The sequence below is a fragment of the Oryzias latipes genome, chromosome 17 (genome assembly GCF_053564925.1).
Source record: "Oryzias latipes strain Hd-rR chromosome 17, Olatipes_Hd-rR_3.1".
NCBI lineage: Eukaryota > Metazoa > Chordata > Actinopteri > Beloniformes > Adrianichthyidae > Oryzias > Oryzias latipes.
Genome location: NC_136253.1, coordinates 24,573,511 through 24,595,000, shown reverse-complemented (window position 1 = coordinate 24,595,000; position 21,490 = coordinate 24,573,511). Strand labels below are relative to the sequence as shown.

The window sequence follows — 21,490 nt, the reverse complement described above, 5'->3', positions numbered from 1 at the left end:
CTGCCTTGCTCCCACTACTAAAAGGAATTCCATCAGTTAGTGGTAAAGAGATGTTGTCGGTGCAGTGGGGAAGATCTTTCAGAGTTCTTTCTGGGAGGCCACTCTCAAGCTGTCAGCTGCCAACAATGCCAATTCTGACTGAAAGTAGGGATCGGTATCCTGTATGTGCTTACACTGATCAGGCATAGACTTATGCTGCGTTCACACGGCCTGGGCAAGAAGTGATCAACTGATCACTTCCACTTAAAATTCTATATAGACGCGTGTATATGGGCATTTCATTAAAAACTCTCACTGCAAGTTTTTAAGTCAGTTTTTGGGCTCTACATACACGCACTGAAAGTTAAACCAGTTGAACTTGAGCCATTCAGGGACTCGTATTTGATAGTGATACATGGATGGCATCCCTTTCAATTAATAGAAGTAACATTCTTTTGAAAATCGATCATGAAGGAGAAATAATTGCGATTTGTGCCTGACTGGAATTATATGACATCAAGTTTTTCATAGATCAGAATAGAGCTGTTACAGAAAAAACCTGGAGCAAGATTCACGAAATCTGCACTGCTTTGATATTTTACAACAAGTTTCTTCCAATTGTAGATACATGGGCTGGTATCGGGTAGGAACAGTCCAGTGTGAACAACATGTACTAAAAAGCACATTAAAGAACCTGCGTTTTTTAAACGCGCAACACATGCTCTGTAGCATCAGACTACTAACAAGTGACATGAAAAACACCTGTTGTCTTTTTATCAAAAAACATTCTGTTGAGTGTAATACTGTATAAAACAGTATTTTAACATACTTTACTCCAAAATAATGTGGTAGAACAAGGAATGCTTTTTAAAAAAAGGGGGTTTAGGCAAGTTTGACATAGCTCAAACCTTGGGCCTACTCAGCACACCAGCTGTACCAAACCAAGCCATAAAAATCCAGCAGGAAAGGCAGTTATAAACAAAGAGTTGCAATCAAAAGTCAGGGGTTCAGTTGACAGATGAAGAATCAGACTGAAGTTAAAATGCCATTTGCAGATTAATGACGTATTGCACAGAATAATAATAGTAAAAAAAAAGCACAAAGGCAACAAAAGAGTTGACTGTTTCCCAACGTGAGCTGCACTCAAATGATTCATTTGCCAGTAGTAGCCAGGTACAGTGACTAAGTAAGTTGACATAGTAGGTGGTATAAACCTTTTCTGTCAGAGACACACCACAGTTTACCTGAATGAAACAAAAATGGGCAAAAAAACAGCTTACTGGGCCACTTGTGTGGGTTGTAGACGCAAAATCTGGAGTGACAAAACTGTCAACATTAAAAAGTTACCAAAATATCAGCCAGAAAAACACAAGGACTGAGAATCTGTCTGTGGTCACCACTTGATGAACCACTCCTTCATTGGAGTTGTCTTGTTAATCACCTATTATTTTCACCTGTGGTGTATCCCATTGCACAATAACATGTGAAATTGTTCGTCAGTCAGTATTGCTTCATAATTGGACAGTTTGATTGCACAGAAGTGTGATTGAGTCTGAATAACACTTAGTTGTTTAGCGTTCCCTTTTTTTGAGCAGTGTAGATCGAAAGATTATTGGAGTGGGTCTTTAGAAAATGTTTTCATTGAAAGAAAGGAAAAATACTTCAACTTTACTTAAAGCAGTTAAGCACCTAGCATCAGATATTGGTGGCAGACAAAATGTCCTACACTTAACGAAGGAAATCAAAAAAAGCAGAAAAAGTTTGTCACAAATACTAAATAATCAGATACAGTTTCTACACGTATAGAACTTCCCATCTTGATAGTTTTAACTATTCATGGAATACAAAAAGAAGGAAAAAATGTTTAAAAATATTCTTCCCAAGGAGGCTTTTGCTCACATCTGAAAACCTAATCTTTATTGCTTTTTGGAATATGAGATCCCCAAAAATATAATTCATGTGGAGAATTGACACAAAATAGGTTCATGTTTCTGCCATAATTATTCCTTAAGAGACTTGGTATGGACTTGACATAGTGGCACAAGAGCCAGAAACAGCTTGCATGACCTAATTTCTATCCACTTGGCCCACGGGACAAAGTTCTGAAATGTCAGAAATGGAAACCATCAAGTTAATTGGGTTGAATTAGAGTAAAAGTTTACCCATGGTCAGTGCTGATGTTCTCCACCCTCAATATGGAAAGTGAATAAAACACAAGGACATGACATATTAAATAACATGTAGAAGGGAACTGCCCCTTGTGGCATGAACTCTGTACACTACAAAGATTGATTTTCTTCTCCAGGATTTTCTTCAAATGATGAAAACCTACACAGAACTTTGTATTTTTGAGTCTAATAGAGAAAAGCTGTTCTATACCAGAGATGTGACTATGAACGACTCAATAACGTTTAAAAGAAAAAAATATTTTCGTTTTACTTCAGTATTATTTGCAATCCTAGTTGCATTTTTTTGTCAGGGACATATTTACTTCCAGCTTGTCACAGCTTGAGTTCAAAGGAGGAGAGTTGCCTCCAGCACTTACATTTTTTACAAACACACCCATTAATGACAATGGCAGAGGGGGCATCAGAAATCCAATGCAAGTTAACGCTTCACTACATTCGATGCAAATGTACATTTTTACAAATGCAATATGGTTTTGATATTAGAAGGCAAAAAAGAAAAAAAATGATTAACGGCATGCAATAGAAATGAAACATGCACAATTGTAATGCAAAAACTTAGGAAAGTGAAAAGGAGAAAAAGCTGTTTTGTTTTCTGTCTTGCAAGAAACATATCAAGACAGATTTTAATAGAAAATAACCTTAGTTTTGGAAAATATGTCTTGGGGACTGGAAATAAAAAAGATCTCTTGCTAAGAACATTTTTCTTACCACATTGGTAGAGTTTTTTATTTGTATTTTTTTTTTTTTTTTGCTTATTTAAAGAAAATCTGCCAATAGGGTAAACGTTTAGGGTTATTTTTGCAGTGTAATAAAGAACCAATAGAATCTACATATACTGGTTTTCAAATACTGCATTTGATTTGATGTTAATTTATTTTTAAACACAAATAAAAGTCAGAGACCAGTCTGGCGGACTGATCTCTGACTCTTTCGTCTTGCTTGACGGTGCGCCTTATAATCTGCTGCGCCCTATAGCATGAAAACTACAGTACACGCTTTCTGCAAATGCCACACATTTAACATTCATGCCAACTACTATTTTTGTATGCAGTAGATGTCCTAACACAGCAAATGAAGCTTCAAGAAGCATTGCACTGGAGTTAATCAATTGGATGCTTGGATTGGGTGCTTCATGAAGCCCATCCCAACTAAAACCTGCAGTTTGCAAGAGCTCGGGTTTGTAACGTAGCAACTGCCATGGACGGGCCAAAGACTCTTCGCTCCTCTCCAATTCTAAATCGTCCACTTGAAGAAAAAAAAAAAAAGATCCATTATCATCTTTATTTTTACTCGGCGGAGCCGGAATCTGGCTCAAAACTGTACGGCTACAAAGCTCTGATATTTCTCACCATTTTTTTTTCTACGCTAATGCTAGCTTCAAATTGTTAGGAGATTTAGGCTAAAGGGAGAGAGGATAAACAAAAGCATGATAGGATATTAATGCAGAGTTACTTTCATGCCAACAGTCCTGCCCATAACCCAGGGGCAAATTTCCTGTGTGTTTCAGCCTCGCTGCAGAAAATTTGGCTTAAAAACCCACATAGGCATTTCACTAAAAACTGCATAATCATTATTAAAAGACCACTGGGGATGCTTTTACAATAGATAAAAATATAGATGGAGTGGGAGTATAATGGAAATCAGGGGTGGGGATCGACAGCTGAATTCCTGCTGTTTTCCTGTTTTCCCACTTAACTTGCATGGCATACCTGGTTCAGGTAATTAGCCCTGAGTAGACCAATGATTCATTGCTCCCATAGCTATTGGCAGACTTAAACACTTTACATTTTAAGATAAATTCAAAGGTCCTGGAAAATTGGAAGTCTACCCTAAATGAAAAATAAAGTTCAAGAAAATATGTTTAAATTTTGCGTTAGGGGAACATTTGCCAAAGTCATTGAACAGGAGATTGAGGGGAATGTTGAAAAAAAACAACCAAATAATTACAATCTCAAGAGTTTAAATTGGAACATAAATGTATTCAGTGAGATGAATAAACTAGATTCACTTTTGGGGTAGGGTTATTATCTATGTATTGTATTTTTATTTGTCTTGGGAATGATTGTGTTTTTAAGTGTGGGCAGCTAGCCACTTAAAATTTCCTTTGGGATCATTAAAGTCCATCTATCCATCTATCCATCTATCCATCTATCCATCTATCTATCCATCTATCCATCTATCCATCTATCCATCTATCTATCCATCTATCCATCTATCCATCTATCCATCTATCCATCTATCCATCTATCTATCTATCTATGGTTAAGCATGTTAATCATTTATCTAAAAAGAGAAAATGAAAAGGAACTATAGCAGCTAAAATAGAGATAACGTCAAATAAGATGAAAATAAAGTTCCAACTTGATACTTTGGTTCTCTTGAAAGTTTCCATCAAAATGTTAAAAAGAACAAACATTTTGAATAAGAGCACTTCATGATGCCTGATTCCACACTGACAATGCTGATCATTGTAGATTGCACACTGACTGTCCTTGCAGAAGAGTGAAGTAAATGCGCCTCAGCTTTGAAGAATGCCTGAATATCCTTTGTAATGCAGCGGCCCAAAGTTTAGGAAAAGGTACGGTCTCAAGGACAAACTTAAATACCTAAAAAGTTTATTTTTTCAAGGTCATGTGCACTTTTTGCTTAAATAGTTAGTCTTTTCTGAACAGGCGAGACTCACGTGGCCGGGGAGGATAATTGCACGGAGATGAGGGCCTCTTTGTTCCTCTTGACTACACACCAACCTCTTTTTTCCACAAACAGCCTTTTTTTATGATGCGGTTTTCATGAATACATTCAAATGTCAGAGGGCCATAGGAGTTTTGAAAAACAAAAAGGAAATGAAGAGAAAATGCTTTATATTGAGCATCGCTTCTGGGTCGGCAGTCAAACTAAGATTTGCTTCCCTCCGTTGATGCAGCTTTAAAATGAAACTCTGGCTTTGGTTTCACTTCAAGCAGAAAAATGCAAAAAAAAAAACAGACCTTCAGATGTGAAAGACGCATTATTTACAGATCTGCACGTCTTTTAAAGCAGCGCTGTTCACTGATTCTGACACTAACCTCCTTTGTGTTATTGTGTTTTAGGTATAAACAACAGGATTAATGCACATTTTATATTGGAAATAAAAAGCTTTTTTTTGAAGGATATTAATAAGTAAAGTTGTTTTTTACGACCAAATAGCTCCAGGTGAAGGATGAAAAGAATAAAGCAGAGTTGTACAGAAGTCTTTAAAATTCTAGCTTTTCCATGATGTTTGAAATAAGAAAAGCTCTATTTGACACTCTTAAAATTGCTTTTATTGTTATTTTTATTTTTGTATTTGTGGTGTTTTTAACATGTTCTTGTTGCATTTTTCTCATGAAAGAGATTATATATTTATAAAAAAGACTTCCATATCTGATAATTTTTTTTGTTTTTCAAATCATTGTGGGCTGCTTGCTCATCGTCAATGGTCTCATTCACAACTGATATTCTAATAAACTTTGAATATGTCCTAGAAAAAAAGACAATAAACTGCATAATCATAATAAAAACCCCACTGGGAACAATTTTAAAAAAGATCAAAAAGATGATTAGATTGGCACTGTAAGGATTTTTTGAATACATGCAGTTGGTCATACATGGACTTGAAGAAAATTAGATTGCACAAAAAAGTTATTTGAGAAATAAATTTTAACTCAAATATAGAAAATTTGATTAGGTCTGTATTTATTTGGAATCAATTAAAGCTGTGCCAGTTTCTGCATTTATCCATGTTATGTTAGGGTTTAGAGTTATCCATACTGTATTTGTAAACCCTTAAGCTACATTCACTTTACCCTTAGCAACGCCTGTTTACGCAACCTCAGTGAAAAGTTTGTGGAGATGTAATATGTTTGTTTTGGGCTTCAATGTTCATAACTCTCACATTCATGTGTCACGACGCAATTTTCCACAACAGTTTCGGACTCGGCGTACAAAACACACGACCATTGAACGCATGTTAAAAGCTAAACCAGTTGAACTTTGACCAATCAGGGTTTTGTATTTGTTAGTGAGGTATGAATGGCGTCCCTTACAATTCACTGAAGTGCCAAAAGGTTCAACTTGATCATAGAGGATAAATTAATAATTGTGGTTTGTGGCCGGCTGGAACTATGACACCAAGTCTTCCATTTAAAAGCCTGAAGGAAGATTTGCAAGATTTGCAACATTTTGCACCAAGCCTCTTCCAACTAAAGGTGACAAACATGCGTGAGTAGTGACAGTCCAGTGTGAACATTGTTTTCTAAATGCAGGTTCAAGAATGCATAGATAAGTTTTAAATGAAAATTCCAACCACATCAGGGCTCTCTTCACAGATTTTTGACACAAAAACACAAAAGTTGTGATAGAACTGGCGGTTCCTGACTCATGCAGTCCAGACAGCTTCATCAGCCGTTCAAAGCAACATAATGGAAGCACAAAATAACCTGAATAAAACCTCAAGCTCTGCAGAACTGAGAGGATTCCAACAGCAGCAGGATAACAAATGAGCCACAAACAAGCTGCGGCTCAAACAACACCAAAGAATGCTGACTCAATTCAGATCGAAGCAAAAGACAAGCATGGAGCTTTAGGAGACAGAGAAACCCCAGTCTCTGTCAATAAAAAAGGATGATTGTCACATTATGCTTTATGAGAATGAGAATGATGAGGCCATATAGCAGCCATTTGCTGCTGATTGAATGTACTTGAATAATTGATTATTAGCTAGAGTGGCCATCTTTGTAATGCTCTGACAGTTCAGATGATGCAGGAGTTTATTAAAATAAGATAGAGCGAACACATGCACAAACAATTGTTGGTGCTTGTACATGCAAAATGACCTAAAAGGTCATGTTTCTACTTCTTCGGTCATATTTTAATCAAGATTAATGCAAATTTGCATAATTTCTAAGCAAAATCAAAGTATCTTGCTGTAGGAGATGCTTGATGTCACCCAAAAGCAGATCAGTAAAATCAACAAATGCATTAAAAAAAAAAAAAAACACAAATAAACTCTTGGATATGATTTTCTGTCTTGTGGTAGATTAGATTTGCTTTCTTCCTATACTCTTTAGAGACCATAAAAAAGACAGATTTCATTTAGTGCAGCAGCCCTTTTACTGAAAAGCCTCCCTAACCTGCTCATAATTTTAGGAGTTTGAACTAAAATGGCCTTGTCCAGCAGATTAAAGATGAAAAAAAGAGATTTTAGTAAAAAAAAAAAAAAAAAGAAGGGCAAAAAAACTGAAGATATTTCATTTATGTAGACAACTTTTAAAATAAGCACCATGTATTGTCTAAAAACCCAACAGTGGGAATTCTAAAGAGATCTGTGCTCAAAAAGGACAAAAGACAATTACCATCAATTAATACAAATATGCTAGTGTTTTTTTTGTTAAATGCTCAGAAAAAAAAAAAAATGGTAATTATATTTCCTTGTTTTTGTTTTTAAAGTAATTGAAAAAATATTAACAGGTTACACTAATGAAATACAGGAAACACCTCAAAAAATGAAGAAGAGTTAAAGAAGAACGAAAACTTGCTGCACATTTAGAAGGAAATCAACAATAAAGTTTTACGTATGACAAAAAAAACTAACAAACAATACTTCACACTGAGCTTGACTCAGTACAGTGCTTAAGTATGCTGTGGTTGATTGAGTAAATGAGTCAGGTGTGTGACATCCAGGAAGCGCATGCTAGGGATGCTGGGAGCCGGAGTGTGGTTAGATCTTAGGAAACAGTTCCTGCCAGTGACCAGCGGGGTAGACAGAGCTCTGACCTCTGCGAAGTTGAACTTTGACCAACCAGGGACTCGGATTTGGTAGCAATGTATAGATGGCGTCCTTTTTAAATTGATCATGAAGGAGGAATTAATAATTGAGGTTGTGCCCGCTGGATTTCTGTGACACCAAGTTTTTAAAATATCGGATTAGAACTGTGACAGAAAAAGCCTGGAGGAAGATTCACAAGATTTGCACCGCTTCAACATTTCGCACCAAGCATTTTTTCAACTGTGAGTACATGCACTAGTATCGGGTAGCGATGGTACAAATAATACCCAATCAAAGTACCAGACGCCTAATTTCTGCCCAGACAGCTCAAGGCTGCAAAGACTCTATCAAGTGGACCTTTAATTCAACAGGATGTTCCATCATTAAGCCCTCCGTGCCACGATAAGCATTAGCAGCCATTTAGTTTTTCTCTTGCTCCTGGGTGTGTCACGATGGAACAATGACTTAGTTTATTTTCTTGTCACATCTCAGGCCACAAACAAGAAAAAGCATCTGTTTCTCTCGGTGGTTAATTACTCTCCCCTGATTATGAGTCAGCGTGCCTGTTTGTGAGAGTGCGTTCATTTAAGCTGCTCCTGGCAGATTGCTTTGGTCATTACCAAAATGAGTTTGTGGGGCCTTTCAATCAGGATCTCTAGGATAGGAACTGAGCATCCAATGAGCATCCATGTGCTTCCTGGACTTTCTAGATTCTTTCATCGTGTACTGTATCTTTATCTCACTAAATAATTTGATGCATAAATAAATGGAAATCACACGTACCACGTTTATTATAGTCATTATGATAAATGCATATTCACTTTCAACTGAAGAAAATGCTCATTTTCATCTTATATTTAGTCTCCTAAAGTGGTGAATGTCATTTCTATGTTCTTTCCAAATAGCAATTAGCCTAAACAGGCTTTTTTTCCTCAATAACTATTATTGTATGCAGGCTTGAAAGCAGCGGGGAACGTGCTATGTTAGTAAACATAATTGCACTTAGAGCATATTTAATGCATTTGCATGGGGCTGCTCCACCAGAATACCTCTGTCACATACTAACTCCTTAAGTTTTAAAGTCTCTATTCCAGATGGATACATTATAGGAGCAGAGGAAGCAGATATAATATGGAAATGAATCCAGATGAATAATTGAGTGGACACATCTTCAAAAACCTACATATACTTATCAATTTCAAATGGGTTGATATCAGATTCTGTATTAGGCTGATACTAAAATGGGTGCTTTTTTCTTTTCTTTTATTAGTTTTGGAGTGAGGCAAGACAAATGAGCTGAAAGTAAAAAAAAAATGAAAATTAGCATACAGAAAGATCAGGGGTGGGAGAATGGGGGATCAAGGGGCAAAGAGCTTCATCCTACCAATTTTTGGGTCAATATTAGAATCACTATTAACAAAAATGAAGAAATAGCTTCTTAAGGTGTTTAGGTATCAGTGATAGCTCCTCAGCTAAAAGAACTACAGTTTGAACATTAATAACATTAAGAAAACAGTTTGAAAGAGGTGTTTTTGATCCTTTGTTGTTAATTGAATTAACCTATACGACTATAAAATTGTTTAAAAATAAAAATAAATAAAAAAAGACTATATCAATGTTGGAAAATACCATTTTAGTTTGAGGCACAGTGGGTTTATTTTACTATCGGGCAAAAAGGACCTTCCTAGCAGACAACGCAAAAATGATCTTATCATTCCAGACCAATGTGAGAAAACACTTTGAATTCAGCAAACACATGTGACTCTACAGTGTGGTAGAATGTTCTAATAATGTTCCCTTTGGATTATTTTGATGTGGAAAAACAGCAGCGGGCTAAACTTGATAAATCTAAAATATTAATGGATTTGCCAAAATTCTTGTTTACTTGTTTGCTTGTACGCATATTTAACTGACATTTGATGATCTTGCAAGGAATACAAGGAATCTGGAAAATGTCACCTGCTCTGTTAAGGAGCAGATATTTATCTCTGAGTCACCCTGCTTGAATTTTACATCAGTGAATTGGAATGTTCAAAATGAACCAAAATCGACTATGAATCTTTTCAGAGACCACAAATTATGACATGAATCAAATCGTTACAACCCTACTTTAAAATGAGATAATTTATTCCTATACTTAAATTTTCTGAAATTGGTCTTGGTAGTAGTCATTGAACACTGTGAGTGAGTCCGACTTCCGGCTCAGCAACATTAATTTAATTCAGTCTTTATTTTTCTGACACATGGGTGCCGGCATGTTGGAGCCTGACGTCAGTAAGAAGTGATCCGTCCAAATTAGTCTCAGTTTCTTTTTTTCCTATGCCAACCACTCTTGGCAATCAGGAGTGGGATATTGGAAGTCCACACCTACCACTTGAGAGAATCTGTCAATCAAATGTTTTTGAAATGTGCAGCAGACATCTGATCGGTCAGATCATGACTTGAATTACTTGCAATAAAGGATAAAAAAAATCTGGATTATCAAGAACATTTGGTAAAGCAAGAATGGTTACTCTGACAAATAGATTGACTGAGTCATAGCTGTCTATGGGATTTTGGCTTTTTGGAAACTATTTTCATGTACAGTAAGTGATAGCAGTGCAGTGAGGACAGTAGGACATAATCTTCTCCACATATGGCAGACGTGCTTTTCATGATCTGACAGTGTTTTTAAACACAGAGAGCAGACAGCTATGTCTGCCATTTGAAGTATAACTGCTATTTCATTTAACCTTCACACTCAGCAGTTCCTGAATTTTACAAAACAAATTGGATTTGAAGTTTGTTTATTATTTTTTTAAAGTCTAAGTATCCTTTTGGCTAAAATACACAAAATGCCACCATCTGAGTTTCACTTGTTCACGGACTGCTATTCATTTAACCTTCACACTCAGCAGTTCCTGAATTTTACAAAACAAATTGGATTTGAAGTTTGTTTATTATTTTTTTAAAGTCTAAGTATCCTTTTGGCTAAAATACACAAAATGCCACCATCTGAGTTTCACTTGTTCACGGACTGCTTCGAGTCGAGGTTGAGGGGGTTAGGCTAAGGTCAGCCCGGTCTGACATGGTCCGTCTACAGTCGGGTAAGATAACAGATTCCCCACGAGACAGTCAGCCAGGCAGAACCAGACGTATAAACTACTGCAGCGTAAAGTAAAGGGTCATCCTGGCAGGCTCCAACACACAGGAGGTGAGGGGCTCGGCAGGCAGGTGTTCGTATGCAGAGCCTGCATGTGTGCTCAAGTGTGTGCATTTGAGAAATCCTATCCCATCAGTGTTCATTTTCTCTGGGGTTGAGGCTGTGTGTGGACATGCATGAATAAAAGATGAATGTATGTTAGAGAGGTCACACGTGCGTGCGTGCGTGTGTGATTCAGGCCTTACCCTTTAGGTGGATCTTATTTTCCGGGCTGTGCACCAAAACCGAGCTAACTGAATCCAAGCTGTCGTAGTTACTGCATCCAAGAGGGCCCGTCCTTGTTTCAGTAACCTAGGAAACAGTAGAAGGACAGTTTGATTCACAATTATAGAACCAGTTATCTCATGTTATCTCAAGAATAAATGAAAGGGACTTTAAAGTTCTGTATCTGTGACAAGTGAACATAGAACTTCTGACAGCTTTGACAGCAGGTCAGGTAGAAGAGGCGGAGCCATCTGGCGTGCATCTTTTTTATTTTATTTTATCCAAGCTGCTTTGATGGTTAGGTGTTTGCAAGTAGTTTAAAAAAAAAGGGGAAATAGGAGGAAAAACAGTACATGTGATGATAAAAGACAAAATGTTATTTATTGTAATTTTGTTTCCAGAGTTTAGGGTTGTTTAGTTACAGTTATGACAAATTGGCCATAAAAAATTAATTAGTTGGATATTTTTTACTGAATGTGCAAATAAGTAACATACTCACATTTTTTCATTCTTTTCTCGTAAATTTCTATTTTTCTATGTATTCTAAAAATCATAAAATAAATCCTGTTTTATCTTTATTTTTGAATGATGTACAAAAAAATAAAATAAAAATATCTGTACTTTATGAACACAGTTTATTATTGAGACATTTATTAGTAATGCTAATTTATTTTAAATGGGACAGTACAATTTCATTCATTCATCATTCATTACATTCAGGATTTCACATGGTTAAAAAAGCCAGAATTAGCCAAAGGCTCGTTTTCATCTGCAGTTCCCTGACCATGATGTAAAAAGGCGAACATAAATATACAATTAACTACAAAATACATAAACACTCACCATAGACATACAAAATTTAATCACAGCAACATTTAACATAATAGAGAATCCAAAAAGCTGATGTTAATTAAGATATTTTATCCCTTGCTAATAAATTCAATTTATCTTTTTCTAAAACTGCTACTTCTAGAATTACTGTTTATAAATCTCATGACTTCTAACATCATCTGCTCTGTATTGATGCTGCATCTTTAGCTAAAATAAATTGAAATTGATTTTGAAAAAACAATTATCTAAAATATCTGAAAAACAAAAGCTGTAACTGAAATGGTAAACAAAGCTGAGGAACACAAAAGAAAAAAATGATTCAAGTTTTTAGGAATAACAATTATCTACCGGTTTTAACAAATTTGGAACTTTTTTTTGTGCTATCTTAGATGACCCCACCCTTCGATTGACGTGTTCTCACTACCATGACAAAGGTGGATAAAGGTGGAAAGATTTCATGTAATCCATGGACACCAGTGAAGATCACAAATCATTGAAGAAAAAAGGTTCAGCGCACTGTCTAGTGGGTCTAGATGACCCAACTCCCAATGTTAAAATGCCTAGGATAGCACAATGGTTAAACAACAAATACACTTTTATTTATCAGCAAATTCATTTTACTTTTGGTTACTGGAAAATGCACTGTGTTTTCTATTGTTTTAGTCTCAGGCTTTTACCATGGGTTGTTGGGGGTTTGAGTGTTGCAAAGACCATGAAGTACTTTTTAGTTTCATTGTACCTGTGACAATGACAAACAAATTGTTCTATTCTATTCTGACAAATTTAATCTCAATTAATTTTTGTTGCAAAGGTGTGCGCACCTGAATATTGTATACATTTTATTTTTAATGAACACAAACTGAAGATCAGAGAAAACTGCTATTAAAAATGAGAAGGCTCAATGTTGTCTTATGTTTTTACTCTTTTAGAAAATATTTGAATGTAATTTTTTTCAGGTTATCACATAATCATTATTGCTTTATTGTGTCCGCTCTTGTTTGAGTTCTGCTGCAACAACAATGGCGTCATAATCTCGGTCAAATTTTTGACTCAAAAAAATATGGAGCTGTATTTTTCCTGTAAGGGAAAAAACATGAAAAACATCTGCGCTTTTAGCAATTCCCCACCTCACACACTGGGGCTTTAAGTAACTCCTGTGTGGAAGTTGAATAAAAAGCCACCTGAGAGCTGCTGCTCCAACCTCTGCTTCCTTTTAAACTCCCAAGAGCTCTTCACTGAGCGAATCTTTCAACATGAAGCCCTTTTTCCCCGTCTTATCTCAGCTTTTTTGTGCACATCCAAACATCTTAGCTGTGTGTTTTCTTGTGATTTAAAACATATTTATGTCAACGGACCAAAAGCTGACAGCAGGGCTGGTCGGATGTTTTGTGTTACATCTAGCCAAAGTATTGCAGCTTTTTTCTTGTTTTTTGGAAGGAATGAATAAAGAAACTTAAAATGTATATTAAATATCAATTTATCAGGTCAGTTAATCAGTATGTTTTATTGGGAAGTATAATCATTTTCAATGATTATATCACTTTATATTATTTCATTTATTGTTTTGAGTTTGTCATTTTGGTCAGAAAACTATGAAAGCAATATTGTAAAAGCTAAAAAAAAAGAAAATGTTGAAATTTTGTCAGACATGATCATAGTGTAAGAACACAGATCATCTGCATCAGGCCTATGAGTCCAGACAGTATGCTCTGTTACAAAAACTATGGCCACAAGAGGAAGGAATCACTAAAACACAAACCTTTGTAGCTTTTGAAAAAAGTTTTTTAAAATAGCGTATAAAGACTGAATACAAAAAAAAGGGCTAATGTATGGAATCGACCTGTATTAAATGAATAAACTGTTGTTTTTTGTTCTGTTTTTTTGTTTTTTCTTGCTAAGCTTTCTCATGGATTTCGTGCTATAAGGTGTGCACTAACCCCTCCGTTTTGTTCATGTATTCGTCACAATATCGCCAGAGTTTTGTTCATCCTACCTTATCCACAAACATTACAGAGCAAAACATTAGGAAAGTATCAGTTATATTCACCAGTATGAACTGTTTTTGTTGTTTCTATCCTAAGAAGGCTGACCACAAAGGAGCAAAGTCCGTGGATGACCAGGACACCCATGTTGTGACTGTGGTCAACTTTATGGCTTGCAGTCTGAGTTTTATTTTAGAAAAATATAGATTAGATTTTTGAGATAACTTCGTGTGTTTCTCAAAGATTTTTTAAAATATTATTCAAGAATTTTTTTTTTTTTGGTTTGCTTTTTCAGATATAATTTTAATGATTTTCAAGATATTTTTTAATTGATTTTCAAGTTAATATTTTATTTTTTGACATTTCTTTTTTTATATACATTTTCAAGTATTTTTTTCGATATTTTTGGTTTTTCAAACATTTTGTATGTGATTTTCAAGTTAATATTTTGTTTTTCAACATGTTTTGTTTTCAAATATCATATTTTTTATATAAATTACTTTGAAATTCATTCTGTTTGTCTGAGATATTCTTGTGTATTCTTTGGACGGTCTCTGCAGCTTCATGCGAATCAACATCAAGAGAAATTTCAAAGCTGAGAACATGTGAATCCTATTTATTGTAAAACTCTGGCTGTAACTCGTTTTTCTGCATCAAAAAAACAAAAACAAAACACACAGTTCATACCGGTCCACATGACTAATACTTCCCCAACCTTTTGCTTTGTATTGTTTGTGGATAAAGTCAGTAGGAAGAATAAAACAGACTGTTGATATTGTTAAAAGCGCTTAAACAGACACGGATCATGTCTATGACACGGACTCGCTGTGGCTTTTCAACACTTAATTGCAGCTCATCTAATAGTTTTGGTAAGCGGATGTGGTTAATATCCAACTTGTTTATGGTTCTTTGCTTTTGTACTTCTTAGAAAAAATTGTACAAAGAGCACAAAAAATATATATAGCACCAAAAAAATGTTTTTTTTTTTATTATTGATTACAATACGCTTCCAGAGTAATGCTTTTGTCATAATCCTGAAAGTTGAAAAGGTATGCATACTTAGAATGTATAAATTAAACTTTTTTAGCTGACAACTGACAGCTAAAAAGTCTTAACTTCTCTGATTTAGGTCTTTACACAACTTTACACAAACTGCATGAAAGTTACAGTTTTTTTTAAGATTTCTTTTCTTCTAAATGTACAGTATGTGCAAGGTTAGCAAGCTTTACTCTCCATGATCTGAAGGAGTTCAAAATATATAAAATAAGTTTAGCACTTTGTTGATATTTCAACATTTCAGTGTTCTGAAATTATATTATTGAAACTATAAGCCCAATTTCATTAATCTTAAAATCTGGCAAACTACTAATGACCAAAAAATAAGCACTCTCAGTGACATAATTAGACTTTTGCATCTCTTGGCTTGATTGGCTTCCCTTAAGCAGCGAAAGGCTCCTAAGAGCCATCTTTGTGAAATGTTCCAGCCCAACTGTCGGCAGCATCTATTCACTTAGAAAAGAAATGAAGTATTTGAATCCTTTTCAGACACATGCTGTTGTTGAACATATGATATTGGATTTAGAGGATTAGCTCAGATTAAAGACAATCACAAAACACTTATTCTATTGGAAACAAAAGTAGCACTGTATGCATCTTATCCAACGACAGTTCAAATAATCTTCATCTATAGCTTAATATATCTAAATCTACATAAACTGTAAGATCAATAACTGGAAGTCTCTCTGAACAGCTGTGTTTCAACCCATAGTTTGCATCATTCTCTCCATTTTCCTCTCTTAGGCTGAATGTGGGCCTCTTCTACTTTGTTGGTGTGGATGCAGATAATGCGTTTGACTTCCAGCTCATACATGGTGCTGTGGCGAGACCAAGCCCAGAGGCATACATGACACAGGTCAAGTGCAAGCATCCCACTCAGTGACTTCCTCTCAGGCGATGAGTTTTTACAGCAGAACTCAGCAGGTGGCTTGTATACTAGACATCTTCATTTAGCAGGAAGTGGACACTCTGAAGCTTGCTGTTCTGAATGCATTTTTGTTGTCTGCACACGACTGTACCAAAGCACATGGTTTTTGAAAATCGGTATAAAAGGGCATGGGCATAGTTGTAGAAAGGTAATTCATTCATTTGTCCTAATACTGATTGTTTTGAAGTATGATGAAAAAAACACTTGAACGTGATTTTATAGAACTTCTGGTTTGTTTTAAACATTTTGTCAAATCTACTCCTGCAGTTTTGTTAAAAACCTGTCTAGAATTTTTTGTACTGCTACGCAATAGACGTACTCAGTGATTTTGCATTCGGTTACTCTGACTTGTTAGGCAACATTGGCTTTAGATTTGTCCAAATTAACTGGCACATAGTTTAAAAAGAAGTCAGGGAATTATAATATTATCATATTTTATCATAATATTATCGTAATGTTGATTTATTTAAAAAAAAACATTTTTTAAATAAAAAAAAACATTTTTTAAATAAATATTTTAAATGTTCACAACAAAAATTAGATGGAAGTCCGTTAGACCAGTAGCCTGCAGTTAGATTATTTCAAATCATGATTCTGCTTTGAAACGAACAAATAGAGTATTGTGCAAAGGTTTTAAGCGGGTGTGAAAAAATGGTGAGAACAAATAATACTTTCAAAAATATAAGTGATTGTTGCTAATTTGTGTCAATTTACAAAATGACAAACAAAACAAAAATCAAAATCAAATCAAAATTCCCTTTTGCGAGATTTTTTCTTCAAAGCATCATCTATTCTAATGATGCAATTACACCAGGCATTTGACAAGCAATTCTTGAATCTGATTTTAGTATGCAGTGTACACACTAAACTGTCACTACCTGATATTATTCATGTCTCAAAGTTGGAAGAGGCTTGGTGCTAAATGTGGAAGCTGTACAAATCTCACGAATCTTCCAGTTAATTTCTTTCACAGCTCTATTCCAATTTGTAAAAGACTTGGTTTTATGCATTTCCAGCTGAGTACAAACCTCAATTATTAATTTCTCCTCCATGATCACTTGATGAAGTGATCATGGATCATGGAACAGTTGATGCTTTCATGTTTTGAAAAGGACGCTACCAATAAGTCACTACCAAATCTGACTCCCTGATTGGTCAAAGTACAACTTGTTAAACCCTTGGCATACCTTTAATGGCTATCCGTTTTGCACCTAGAGCCCAAAATCAGCCTTGAAAACCGGCGTAGCGATGTGTGAACGTGTAAGTTTTGAACGCGGATATCCGAAACGCGAATTTACGAGCGCTTACATAGACTAGAAGTGGTCGCTTGAATGCGCATTTCCGTGTCTGGTGCAAATGGAGCATTAACGGTACACTTGAGCAAAGTCCGGGATTTTCTAGGATAACAGTGAGGTTTCTGACCACTTCTACCAAACAGGTGCTAGTGATGACCAATGTCACGTTTAGTTTGAAAGAAACTCAGTCATGATATGAAGCAGACAGCTGTGAAGGACGTTTAAACTGGTGTCATGGTGAATCTATGTTCACACAGAACCCGATTTGCGAGGCAGGGGCGTCCATTTTCAATGTCAAGTCAATGCACAGACATGTTGAGAGGTCCTCTGGCGCTTTTTGAGCGTCAGGCGCGGTGGTCTAGCGGTGGCACAGACGATGTCGGACATTGCGGCACTGTAAATGGTTGTCATTCAAATGCAGTTCCGCCAGTAGATTGTAAAACTCGTTGTTTGTCGTGTGTCTAAACAGAGGCAGAGGGCGAGAATTTGGCTCGCGAAATGCGTTTGGTATGAACACACTTAGCTTGTTAGCCTTTAAAATTGGAATATGTCCAGCATTGCCATTAGCTCAGAACTGGCAGAAACCATTGGGACACAGATACACCCATTGACTGTCTGGAGAGGTTTGGCCAGAAGCGGTCTATGCCAAAAAGCCAAACCTCTGATGTGGAAACAAGGCCAAGCAACTCAAGTATGCAGGAAAACATAGGAACTGGAGTGCAGAAAAATGGCAGCAGCTGCTTTGGAGAGATGACTCAAAATGTGAAATATTTGGCTGTAGGAGAAGGCAGTTTGTTTCTGGAAGGGGTGGAGAGCAGAACAATAATGAGTGTCTGCAGGCAACAGAGAAGCATGGAGGAGGGTCCTGGACTATTTAAGGCTCAATTTCTGCATGTGGAGTTGAAGATTGTAGGAGTTCTCAAAGCTGAGAAATGTAGGAAGATACTTTTTTATTATGCTTTACCGTCACAGAGGCGTATGATTGGCATCACATTTATTCTGCAGCAGGACAGGCATTAACCATTTAACTACCCAACCAAGTCTAAATCATTTTTACTTTTTTTTCCTGCCTTTTGGGGATTGATACACAATCAATATTTTCACTAATACGTTTTCTAAATGTGTAGTTGAGCAAGCGGTTAAAGGGTTAAGGTCCCTTTTGATCTTATCTTTTAATCTATTTTCAAAGCCTTTCCAGTGGTCTTTTAGTTATGATTATGCTGTATTCAACCACACTTTTTAAAGGGTCACTTTCTAGAACATGATTTCTGTAGAGCAGTAGTTCATTAGAAGTTCAACTCTAAGGGAGCCCAGCATATTTTCAATGCCACAAATAAAGTCTTAATCAAACTGCATTTTTCGTCTGCCACTGATTCACAATAAGCGAATAAAGAAATACTCAGAAATGCAAATTATGAGCTGAATTTTCCAAATAGATGTCCTTCATCATCAGAAAAATGCCACGAGAACATGTTAAAAGCACCCAAAACATAATTTTCATCAGTGCAAAGAAGAACATGAAGTGCTGGAGGTGATGGCATGGCCCCCAGAGGTAGCGCTGTGTCTGCGATTTACATAAACATACAGACGGATACGGGAATTTGCGATCAGTTCGCCAAGGTGTTGGCACAAAATATCCGTCGTGTTCCTTTAAAAAACATCGGCAGTGGAACCTAAAATTAATGCTGTTTCTGAAAACAAAGGCTGTGAAGTTTAGCAGGAGATTTAGGAATTTATTTTAGATTTATTTTGCCCACTTAATGAATTTGAGTGTTAAATTGTCAAACAAGTAATGGAAAGAGAGGCCATAGAATTTTATTTTTTTCAAGAATGTTAAAATTAAACTGTTCTTTCAAGGTAACAGTTATTCACAGTAGCTCCAACAGGTCTTTGTGTTTCCAATTTGTCATGTCCAGCTATTCATTGGTCTGTGCAAAAAAGAAAAAGTCACGGAGCACATTTGAAAGTGGCTCTTGGCACAGAAACACCCTCACCTCTTTCATACCAAATTCTTAGTGAGTGCCCTTCCAAATAAGCCACCACAGTTGAAACACACATGGAAGCTCACACAAAGCAGTTACTCATTTCTGATTTTCTATTGTTGGTGAAAGTTGGAGCATGAAAGCACGCTCTTCCCACCCACACACCTGCTGTCATTTGTTCCGGTGGGAAAAATACTAAACTTTGCTTTCATACCAATCAAGAGTCAAAAAATAAATAAAATAAAGATACAGGCAGTCAGGAGAGATACTGTGATTTATCAGGTTCTATGAAAGAGAATGCATGTTCTAGCAGTTAACAGTAAAAGAGCATATGGCTGGTGGTAGATTTGGACAACCACTTGACTCAATATCAGTTCATTGTGTCTAGGTTTATCTACCTTTAAGCTATGTTCACACTGCCCTCAGCAAACATATGTATAAGCGCGTTTTGGGCTTCACAATTCTCATGTTCCCGTGTCACTGAGCAAGTTTCTATGACCGTTTTCAGGCTTTACATACAAAATGTGCAGCCATCAAACGTTAAAATTTAAACCCAGTTGAATTTGGTTACGTATGGATGGCGTCATTTTTAATTCATGGCAGTTGAAACTGTAAAATTTGTGAGTTTTACTGTTTGTGCCCGGTTGTAATTACATGATACCAAGTCTTTCATGTATCATAATAGAGCTGTGAAAGCAAAAGCCTGGAATAATATTCATGAGATCTGCACCGCTTCGACATTTCACACCGAGCCTCTTCCAACTGTAGGTGGTGGACATGTGCAGCAGAAAAAGAAGAAGAAGCCCATCCCTGCTTGTCCAGTGTGAACACCACGAGCGTGTTCTTGAACACACGTCAAATGCTTGGTGTGAACGTAGCATTAGAGATAACTAAGTGGGAACTACACATGTACATGCACAGCAAAGTTTGATAGATAGATAGATATTCTTTATTGATCCCACATTGGGGAAATTCAATTGTCACAGCAGTTCCAAAGAGCAGAGAAAAGAAAAGTGACAGCAATGTGCAAAAGTGAGGGGTGTTCCCAAATGGTCAACATCCTCCTTTCACCCACTTCCTCCACAAAGTCCAGTGGGCAGCCCAGGACAGAACTGGCCCTCCTGACCAGCTTGTTCAGTCTCTTCCTGTCCCGGTCTGTGCTGCCTGCTCCCCAACAGGCCAGGGCGTAGTGGATAACAGAGGCTACCGTTGGCTACAGTTGGTTTTAGATAATGTGTAAACAATCTGGATATTCAAATAATGTTCAGTTTGTTGGTGTTTTAGTCCTGTGGGGTCAACCTTTAATGCTGGATAAAAATATTTTTACTTACACTTTCAGTTTCTGAGGAAGAGTGTCTCTCTTTAAAATGAGCTTTAAAATCAATTGTCATGTGGAAGTAGAAATGAGAAAGAGGAGGTTTTATGGACGTGCTAATGTTTGAGTTCCCACCCTAAGGAGTGATTGCTCAGGAATCTGGAGAATTACAAGCATAACTCACTTTACATCCAATAAACCTTTCATTTTTATAAGCAATACCTGTACAGTGTCCTGAGACAGACATTTGTCAGCAAAGCACCGAAGCAAATCATATGCATCTGGGTGTACACTGCTGTGTTAGTGTGTGTAGTACCTTAATGGCAGAGGTGGCAATCTGGAGGTGGTGGAGTCGCCGAAGGGTGCTTTCACGGTCTGTGAAGTAGGAAGCTGCCAGCTGATGGAGCAGTTCCAGAGACACCACTGAGCTGTTGCTGTTGCCCTCTGACTTCTTATTTAGCTTCTGCTTGTCCAGGAAAATGGTCAAAGACTCTTCACCTGCGGACAAGAAAAATGTTGCTTTTATTTTTAAGGAAACAACTCAACTCCTCTTGGACTCGTATAAAATCAAGGCATCGCTAATGTGTTTAGAACCACCAAAGGATCGCCTCTTCCTTGCTGACAGTGTGATGGTATAATTGCCAAACCTGAAGTGGATTTCTGTTTTCACATTTGGCATTTCTTTGGCAGGCGTAAGCTGATTCTCAATGGTTCTTTTGTTTGCCTCCTGTGATGCAGATAA

At 36.6% G+C, this 21,490-nt stretch overlaps 1 protein-coding gene across 3 annotated transcripts in view; it reads right to left on the bottom strand.

Annotated features, from left to right (window-relative positions):
• brinp2 (bone morphogenetic protein/retinoic acid inducible neural-specific 2) overlaps positions 1–21,490 on the bottom strand; it is a 281,900-nt gene that overhangs the window by 59,339 nt on the left and 201,071 nt on the right. For all 3 annotated transcript variants that reach the window (XM_078934944.1, XM_078934942.1, XM_078934943.1), the window contains 2 exons: positions 21,065–21,246; positions 11,341–11,446 (listed from right to left, as the gene is read on the bottom strand). In XM_078934944.1, coding sequence (XP_078791070.1) covers positions 11,341–11,446; positions 21,065–21,246 — 288 coding nt within the window. The remainder of the gene's footprint in view (positions 1–11,340; positions 11,447–21,064; positions 21,247–21,490) is intronic.